This window comes from Antennarius striatus, chromosome 20, assembly GCF_040054535.1.
Source record: "Antennarius striatus isolate MH-2024 chromosome 20, ASM4005453v1, whole genome shotgun sequence".
Lineage (NCBI taxonomy): Eukaryota > Metazoa > Chordata > Actinopteri > Lophiiformes > Antennariidae > Antennarius > Antennarius striatus.
This window is the reverse complement of record NC_090795.1, coordinates 2,560,720-2,569,607: the sequence shown is the minus strand read 5'-3', so window position 1 is coordinate 2,569,607 and position 8,888 is coordinate 2,560,720. Positions and strand designations below refer to the sequence as shown.

The 8,888-nt window shown below is 43.5% G+C and overlaps 2 protein-coding genes across 2 annotated transcripts; one reads left to right on the top strand and one right to left on the bottom strand.

Moving 5' to 3' along the window:
- Window positions 1–888: 888 nt before the first annotated feature.
- Window positions 889–5,366, bottom strand: LOC137614264 (neutral cholesterol ester hydrolase 1-like). The gene is made up of 5 exons (XM_068343985.1): window positions 4,929–5,366; window positions 3,785–4,007; window positions 3,630–3,699; window positions 3,327–3,498; window positions 889–3,170 (listed from the first exon to the last, which is right to left on the bottom strand). Exons 1-5 carry the CDS (start codon window positions 5,061–5,063, stop codon window positions 2,550–2,552), a joined length of 1,221 nt encoding a protein of 406 aa, XP_068200086.1. The 5' UTR covers window positions 5,064–5,366; the 3' UTR covers window positions 889–2,549.
- Window positions 5,367–6,481: 1,115 nt separating this feature from the next.
- On the top strand, window positions 6,482–8,887 carry emc9 (ER membrane protein complex subunit 9). Its single transcript, XM_068343989.1, has 6 exons — window positions 6,482–6,637; window positions 6,885–7,087; window positions 7,225–7,301; window positions 7,436–7,505; window positions 7,583–7,677; window positions 8,046–8,887. The coding sequence occupies exons 2-6, from the start codon at window positions 6,893–6,895 to the stop codon at window positions 8,224–8,226; spliced, it is 618 nt and encodes a 205-aa protein (XP_068200090.1). The 5' UTR covers window positions 6,482–6,637; window positions 6,885–6,892; the 3' UTR covers window positions 8,227–8,887.
- The last annotated feature ends 1 nt before the right edge of the window (window position 8,888 follows it).

Below are 8,888 nucleotides of genomic sequence, written 5' to 3'. Positions count from 1 at the left end.
ATGCAAGTTTGGCCTGCTGATGGCCTGCAAACACACACACACACACACACACACACACACACACACACACACACACACACACACACAAACCTGTCTGTCTGGAGAAGCGTGAGCTCCTATGATCTCTCAGGCATGTTTGGTTCTGTCATGCAACACTTTGATGTCTTCGTCCCTGCAAGCTTTGACTTGAAGGTCGACTGCTTTGTGTCGAAGAGGAGAGGAAAGGCAGGAGGGAGGAAGACGGAAAGAAACGTCTTTATTATCCACCTAGAGCTGAGGAGGTTTTTGGATGGAAGGAGAAGTTTGGTGTAAATCTTTCTCTCCTGTGTTTTTTTAATTTTTTTTACATTTTTTTAATCGTGTTTCCGGAGGTCAGATCAGGAGCAGCAATCAAAACGTCTTCATGTACGTTAAAATAGGACATCAGTTTAAATCCAGCGCAGGGGAGAACGAATAAAGTTTTTCTACGCTCATAAATTTGACATGGAAATAAAGTGAATCTTATAAAGTGAATGATGTTATAAATAATAAAGAAGGTGAACGCCTCATGTGACGTTTGGGTCCAGTAGGAGGATTTGGCGCCACCTTCTGTATCAGACTTTTATTTTGAAATGAAACAGAGCCATGACAACCGTCATAATATCATTAATTCAATGAGTAAAGATGATTAATGTCTAATTCATTATAATTAAACAATAAAAATATTAATAAAATAACATCTAATGATAAACATTCTCCATAAAAAACTCACAGGCTTTATTATATTAACTTTTAAACTCTTATATGTGTGAAATCCGAATGTTTTTCACATTTTTATAAAATAGGTGTCATTAAAATATGTTTTCATAACTATTAAACATTTAAAATCAGGTCCAGATACAGCCAGTGTTTCAATTCCAGCCTTTAATTTTTATTGAAGTACATTTTTTGAACATGTTCTCATAAAAAGCCCCGTACCTTCGAGCTTTTCTTCCTCTTTCATGTTTTTAATAAATACTGCACGAGTTTAATCAGACTTTTTATTTTAATGTGTTAAATTTAGCTTATACCCGAAGCAAAGACAGAAAAAAAAGAACAAATAAAATAAAAATACAGTGCATTGTTCAGACAATAACAAAAAACCAGCTCCTTCGGACCGCTGGAGATGCAGAGGCTAATAAAACAGATGATTTATGGGTTTCAATCGCGCTGCAAACTGGGCCCAGTTGTGTTTGGCTGGTACAAACTGTTCCAAAACCCCACTTATATCACATATTTATTTACACATTATAAAACTATTTAATGCATAACTCCACACACACATATCAAAATCAAACAGACACATTCCACCAATATTTATTATTTCTAAACCCCACATATTTATTTCACAATTAAAGAAAAACACACATTCACATTGGGAATAAACTCTTTGGAATCATTATGAGAAACATTCTTTTCGTTTTAAATGTGATGTCATGACCACACTCGGTGTTCCTGCTCTGCTCTCTTGGCTCGCCGCCTTTCGGGCCGGCGGCCAGAAGCTGAGTCCGCCTGACGCTCGCCGCCGTCGGTCTGTCATGGGAGCTCTGGGCCGGCGGCGGCGAGGGAGAGGGGGGGGGAACCCGATAGTCCGTTTGGGACCTGATCTGTGGCGCTACAGTAATTTACGCTTAGAATTCACAGTAATCATCGTCATTACGGTCATTATCAGTCCAGTGGTCATCAGAGAGCGGCGTTAGAGGCTGAAACACACACACACACACACACACACACACACACACACACACATACAGTGTGACACAATCCAGTGAGCATGCACAGATGTGACCTCTGGCATGCATTAACTCCTACACACACACACACACACACAAACACACACGGATCAGTGCAGCGCACTCTAAAACCAGTCAGGCAGCTTATTCAAGTCGTCTCACCAGGTTTCACAGAAATACAGTGCAGTTTTGTTTTTTTTGTTTGTTTTGTTTTAGGAACAAGAGGTCAGAGTTCAAACGGGAATGCCAGGATGAGGTCAGGTTTGGGGCCGCGGATTCAGGATCGTCCCCGTTGGTCGTTTTGTTAGCAGGATTAATCCCAAATGAAACCTGGATTAGGATTCAAGATCCAGGAATTTTATTAAAGCTTTAAAAAATGTGAGATATTTTGATGTTTTCCTCCAAATCTGATGAATCGGTTTTAAATGTTTTAATCTGGAGGATAACTGACCCAGACTTTTGTATAATTGATGTTTAATATATATTAAGTTTGTGGAATGATGATTTTCTGTTTAATTTCTAATCTTTGACGATTTCATCTGACATTTTCTGAACGATTTTTCCACACAGGATTTATTTTTTAATGTGATTTCTAAATTTGTAAGATTTTTTTTTTTTAATCAGATGATTTTTTTACAATGGAAATAAAGCTATTTAAAATTAGTTTTTATGGTTTTTAACGGCCTTTGACGCACCAGCGTCACGCTTTGGTTGCGTCTGCTTGCACAGGTTTTGGTGTGGTGATGCGTTCAGGATCGTCCGGTGAATTCCATCCTGGACCCGGAGCGGCTGGACTACCTACAGGTTCTGGTCCAGCCAGCGGATGTAGTTGTTCATGCTCCTCTGACCCACGGCGGACATCATGGGCAGGTAGGAGAACACCATGCAGCCGTGGAAACCGTCCTCGTAGTGATCGCTGGTCACCTCCACGCCGGCGTCCCGCAGCCGCCGCACGTACATCAGCCCGTCGTCGCGGAGGACGTCGAACTCGCACGTCAGGACGTACGCTTTAGGCGTCCTACCCAGAACCTCCTGCTCCGCCAGCAGGGGCATCGCCCTCACGTCCATCAGCTGCGGGACCCTCCCCAACACCCCCGAGGACCCCCGTTCCTTCACAAACGGCCTGAAGTGCTTCCTGCGTTCGGCCGGCAGCAGGGCGGTCCAGTCCAGCTTGGATCTGGTGCTGGCGCTGATGGCCGGCTGGTCCAGGGAGGTGTGGTTGTTCGCCAGCAGGACGGGCGCCAGGGAGGCGTCGGCGCCGAGGTACTGCAGCCAGAATGTGGCCATGAGGGGGCGGTAGAGGATGGGGACGGCCTGGTTCTGCTGGTAGGACGGCGTGTGGAAGTCCAGCGCCTGCAGCACCGGGTAGATCAACGCCTGGAGCTTAAACCTCACCGGCACGCTGTCGTCGGAGCCCAGCTGTGAGGGGGGGGGGGGTTTGAGATACAAGTCGTCGCTTTTTCTATATTTTTGAGACTCTTTCCAACTCCTTTATCTTCTCATAATTAATAATGATGCTTCTCTCTGATGTGTGTGTAGGGTGTGTGTAGGGTGTGTGTAGGGTGTGTGTCCTACCTGTTGCGCCACAGCGGCGGCCAGGTTCCCCCCGCTGCTGTCTCCAGACAGACACAGCCGCTCCGGGTCGATGCCGTAGAGCTCCAGAACCTCAGAGGAAAGGAAAGCACGAGACGCCGCCAACGCATCGTGGTACTGATCTGGAAACACCGCGTCCGGAGCCAGACGGTAACTACGGCAACGGGAGATCACAAGATTATTAATCAGTAAAGCTCAGATGAATTACATTACAGCATAAAGAAGTATCTTGTGGCTTTTTTTTTTGGTTTATCTAGTTTATTCTAACCTATTTGAAATACTCACTCGACTGACATGATGACAGAATCCAGGTCCTTCGCCATTTTCCGCCCCAGAAGGTCATATGATCGCATCCCTGAGACGCAGGAAGAACCAGATGATGACATCATCGCTTGTCAGGAAAGAATCAGAATCAGAAACGTTTCACAGTCGGGTCTCACGTCCGCTGCAGAGTGCCCATCCTCCGCCGTGGAAATATAACACTCCCCTTTTCAGCCGCTTCCCCTCCTTCGGCCGGAAAACCCGGGCGGGGACGCCGTCCAGCGTGGCGTCGGTCACCTGCACGTCGGGACAGGAGCGAGGCTCGATGTCCTCCACCCAAGACACCAACCTGTTGAGCAGGTGGATGCGGTGGCAGATGCCCAGGGCGTGGGCCGCGTCCGTCTGGAAACACAAGGCCTACGTCAGTCACCACACGATGGAGGGGGGGTTGTGATTGTCAGAGTATTAGAACACTGTGTGGAGAAGCATTCTAAAGGAAAAGCATAAATAAAAGGCTCAAAATACACCTGAAGTAAATTAAATTTAATGTTATTGGATTATTAATCGACATATTAATAAGTTGACAAATGATTTTAGACTGAAACTTAAAACTAATTCATCTCTAAAGACCACGTGTGTGTGGACTCTCTCCCTGTTGTCGTGGTAACTACTTAAACACTATATTCACAATCGGGTGCAGTTAAAAAAAAGAAAGAGAAGAGAACAACCGGGGCGTGAAAACCTGTTCCTCTCCTTAACTGTGAGTCACGATAAGAGGTACATGTGTTAAACTGCCACCAAGAACAACTTCATCAGATAAGGGTAGCAAATGTTCATCTCCAGGGTCAAAGGTCAAGGGATTGTTCAGAGGTCATGAAAATAAAGCTGCCGCAATCCCGCCACAAAGAAAATGACGTGGTATTTATCAAAGAGTACGTTAATTCTAAGGAAATGTCTCTGCTTTTCTATTGCTGTGCAATCCTAACAGTTTAAAGAGCTTTGAGGCGATGTGCTTTTCTTACACACGACTGGATTAAACAAGGAGATTAATCCAGACTTTAATCTGACATTTTAATTCTGTGCCACTCTTCTACACATATCCACACCATTATTCTCCCATCCAGTGGTGTTTATACAGTCAGTCACTTGTGACACATCCTGCTTCCTGCTCTTGTCACATTTTATTAACCCTTTAATGTGATAATGTGAACATATTCTGCTCTCCTATGAACATTTTTTGTATTTTTTATTCTAATCCTTGCCGACCAGCCCCCCCCCCCCCCCCCCCGGTGCTCTCCTGCCGGCGCATCCTTCAACTCTCACCGCCTTCATGAAGCTCCGGAACAGCGCGTCCAGTAGCATCAGCTTCCACGGCTCGCACACGCCGCTCGGTAGCGGTAAGTAGACGTAGTAAGCGGCCGCCGCCAGGAGCACGGCTCCTGCCAACCGGAGCCTCATTGTCACCGAGCCTACAACCTGCTGTCAACCGGGGTTACGCTCCCCCGGGGCCCAGACGATCGAGGCTCCGCCAAACACAAGCGAACTACGGAGGAATGACGTTGATTTCAAAATAAAATCCGGGTAAAGGTTAGCAGTCATTTGTCTCGTACGGGCGAGGCGGATAATGCAATCATACTCTTATTTTGACATCACGTTTCAGGAAGTTGCATTTTCATTGTGTAACATGGTGGATGACGGGAAATGTGGTTCTAAAGGTCAAAACAAGTGAAAATGATGAAAATGAATTGAATCTCGCTGTTTCATTCCTTTTCTAAAGCATAGACTTACATAAATTTTATTTTTGTGAAAATGTTCTTTAAAAGTAATAAAATAATAACAAATTGATGTGATTTATTAAGTATTTGTGGTCGATAATGGAAAATAAAGCAGTTGTGAAGCAACTGAAAGCTCAAGTTAATCATAACCCTAGTGGTGATGGCGTTTACTTACATCAGTTTATTCTACTCTGTGTTAGATATATACTGAAACAAATATTTTGTGATGGTAAAAATCATTTGTGGTGATAATTCAACTTTAGAAAAACGAGGTGAGTAGCTGCAGCCCACCATATATTCCTTCTAACAGTCCTGATGTTGAAACAAGGGAAAAGTGTTCATATGTATTGATCCAGAGTTCAGTAAGCCTACAGCCGCCTCTGCAGCACAGGTGTACAAGATTTGCATTAAAATACTTATTGGGTGTGGTGTGCGTGTGTGTGTGTGTGTGTGTGTGTGTGTGTGTGTGTGTGTGTGTGTGTGTGTGTGTGTGTGTGTGTGTGTGTGTGTGTGTGTGTGTGTGTGTGAGACTAACTGATTACCTGATGAATATCACCTGCGCTTGGCTGCGATTCTGTTGGGGTGGGTTGTCGATGTTTCTGTTGACCGCAAACAGTAAAAGATGCATAATACGGAAATACACAAAGAGTAAGAAACGCAAAGATTACAAGACACAAAGGTAGTAACGGGTTCATGTTTCATTCTTATCAAACAGAGCCCTGTTGTCTCCTCTCAGTGACTAAATTGTGTGTTTTGACAGTCACAACAGGAACAGTAGAATGTTTTAAGAATAAGTTTATATTTCTCTAAAATGAAATTATCAAAATAATTGTTATAATTACTCATCAAAAGTCTTTCATATTGAGAACTTTAAGTTGGTAAAACTAAGTTTTACCAACTTCAAGTTTTAAAACTTAACTCCTATTTCAATCCGTTACAGAATTACCAATAACACATCCTCTCCACTAGAGGGCGGCAGTGTCTTGAAACAAAACCAAAGCGAAGAAGGGGAAAAGATTAAGGGAACTCCTTTCCTCCAATTGGATTACAGAAGACCATGTCGACCAATCAGATAATTTCATTTAGCTCTTGTGGGCAAGACCGGAAATAGCTTCTGTGTCGCCGTGTGAAGCGAAACGGAGACTACATCCCATTGAAGACGTTTTGTACTTCCAAATGAATTGATATATCTGAAAATTTGAAAATAAGCAACTGTTGGTTTTGAGGTTACACTTTCTACATCGCATTCCTCTTCAGGTAAAGTTTAATTTAATCTCATGCTAATGTGAATACATATCGTAAGCAATAACATTCGGCTAGCTGGCCCATTGGGCTAAGTTAACCTAGCTAGCCATCCAGCTAATCGGGAGACTAGTTTTCGTTGTTTTTTTTTGCGTAAAACAATCTACAAGAATACCGTCTTTGGCGTGCATTTGCGTTAATTACGTACAGGAGGTTTAGTGTTTGAACCGCAGTTTACCGTTTTTGCCCCCCCCCCCCGCAGTGGTCGTCATGGGGGAGGTGGAGCTGTCATGTCGGGCTTACGTGAAGATGTACCTGCACTGCTGCCTGTTCCCGCGGTGCAGCATCAACGGGCTGCTGTTGTCCTCCAGCACGACGGGTGGAGCGGTGTGTGTGACCGACTGTGTGCCGCTGCTTCACTCCCACCTGTCCCTGGCCCCCATCACCCAGCTCGCCCTCACACAGGTACTTACACATTATTCATGTTATAGTTAAATTATATTCAAATCCATAAGGTAAAACCAGCATCAAATGATGCCTGAGGCTGTTGTTGGTGTTCCTAAATGTATATTTAATGTGACATTCATGACTGCTGGTTTCAGGTGGATGTGTGGTGTTCGCAGACGCAGCAGAGAATTGTGGGATACTATCAAGCCAATGCTTGTGTGTCAGATAGCAGGTCAGTATCCCGATCAGACCTCCTTTCATTTCATTGTTTTTGTCATTTTGATGAGATGTATTCATATATACGTCACACAACGCGGCGCTAACAGAAAAACTCTTCTCTGGGTATAACTTTTTTAAATCTCACAGCCCGACGCCGTGTGCAGTGAAGATAGCAGACAAGATTTCTGAGCAGTTTGAAAATGCAGTTTTATTGATGGTAAGAATAATATAGTTTGATTTAACGCTGAAGCCTCTTTATTCTGTTTAATACATTTATTGGATTTAACTTCACAGCTCGACGGCAGTAAGTTGTCCCCAGACTGTCGGGTTCCTCCCATTGTTGTGTACGAGCGCAAAGATTCAAAGTGGACGCTCAAAGACAAACACACGTAAGGAATGGAGCTCGTTTTACCGATGGTGTTTGTGGATTCAAAGCGTTGTGTTCTGTTCTGATTTTGTGACAGAAAAAAAAGCAGGAAATACAAAATTCAATGGCAAAAACATGAAAAAGGTATATATTTTTTTTAAAAATCATGCAAAAAACATGAATTTTATTTGCATATCTGTTTTTGTCAATAGAATGCGGCGAAAAGGACACCGTGTGAATGGCGGTCATCTATGGGGATGATTTTGGTCAAAATATTTTTATTTTCCTCACCCGGCCAGTCCTTCAGAATGTTTGTGGTTCTTACTGCGTGAGTCTTTGCAAACTGTTCCTCCACATGAAACCTGACTCGTCCGTTATTTCTCTCTTCAGGATCATGCTGAGGCAGTGGGAGGAGACTCGGGACGTGGCCAGTCAGATGCTGGAATCCGGCGATCACACGCTATTGGTGGATTTTGACAGCCACTTGGACGACATCACAAAGGACTGGACCAATCAGAAACTAAACAGCAAGATAGCCGAGCTCACCTCGCCTGCTAACGGCAGCATGTAGCCCCACGAGTAGCTTCGATTTGAATTTATGTTCTGACTCGTCATCATGGACAAAACATCAGGTTCCGTTTATTAACGTCCAAACATCAACACACGTTTCATAGAGTAGTTTTTAACTTTTTCTAGATACATAATATAGAATATGCATAAAACAACAAAATATTTAGTTTTACTGTCGCCCCCCCTCTCTTTTTGATGTGCTATTCATTTTCCTAACATTTGTGGTCCCTATTATTTGTTGTTGCTTCATGATGTGGGGCGTCGATCAGAATTAAAGCGATCATGTGAGACAGCAGCGCCTCCTGTCGCCCTGTGAACCTGTTTATTTCTTGTTGCCGTAACTCATTCTAGCTGCCTTTTCTCTCTTACCGTCTTCCTTTCATTCCCTTGACGAATCACACGACGTGATTCGCCAAGAAAAGATGTCGTAGAAATCATGTCAGCGTTTTCCAAAAAACACTTTACTGCTTTTTGGAACATGTAACACAACCCCAGAAGGCTGTTTCCACAGAAAAACACGCCAAACCTAACATCTTATAAACATTATAGGGTCGTATAAACACCTCAATAAACGGGACAAACGCTACGAGATTCAGCAGACTATTTACAGCAGATGTTTCTCACTTTTTTAATTCGAATAACTTCTAAAATATTTCAGGTAGT

Excerpts from the sequence above, each read along its gene's own strand:
- LOC137614264 (XM_068343985.1), bottom strand. The coding sequence starts at position 5,063 with ATGAGGCTCCGGTTGGCAGGAGCCGTGCTCCTGGCGGCGGCCGCTTAC. Across the intron at positions 4,008-4,928 it reads TCCGGAGCTTCATGAAGGCG|ACGGACGCGGCCCACGCCCT; the intron begins GTGAGAGTTGAA and ends TTGTGTTTCCAG. Across the intron at positions 3,171-3,326 it reads CCGCCGCTGTGGCGCAACAG|CTGGGCTCCGACGACAGCGT; the intron begins GTAGGACACACA and ends CCCCCCTCACAG.
- emc9 (XM_068343989.1), top strand. The coding sequence starts at position 6,893 with ATGGGGGAGGTGGAGCTGTCATGTCGGGCTTACGTGAAGATGTACCTG. Across the intron at positions 7,088-7,224 it reads CCCAGCTCGCCCTCACACAG|GTGGATGTGTGGTGTTCGCA; the intron begins GTACTTACACAT and ends TGCTGGTTTCAG. Across the intron at positions 7,678-8,045 it reads ACGCTCAAAGACAAACACAC|GATCATGCTGAGGCAGTGGG; the intron begins GTAAGGAATGGA and ends TTCTCTCTTCAG.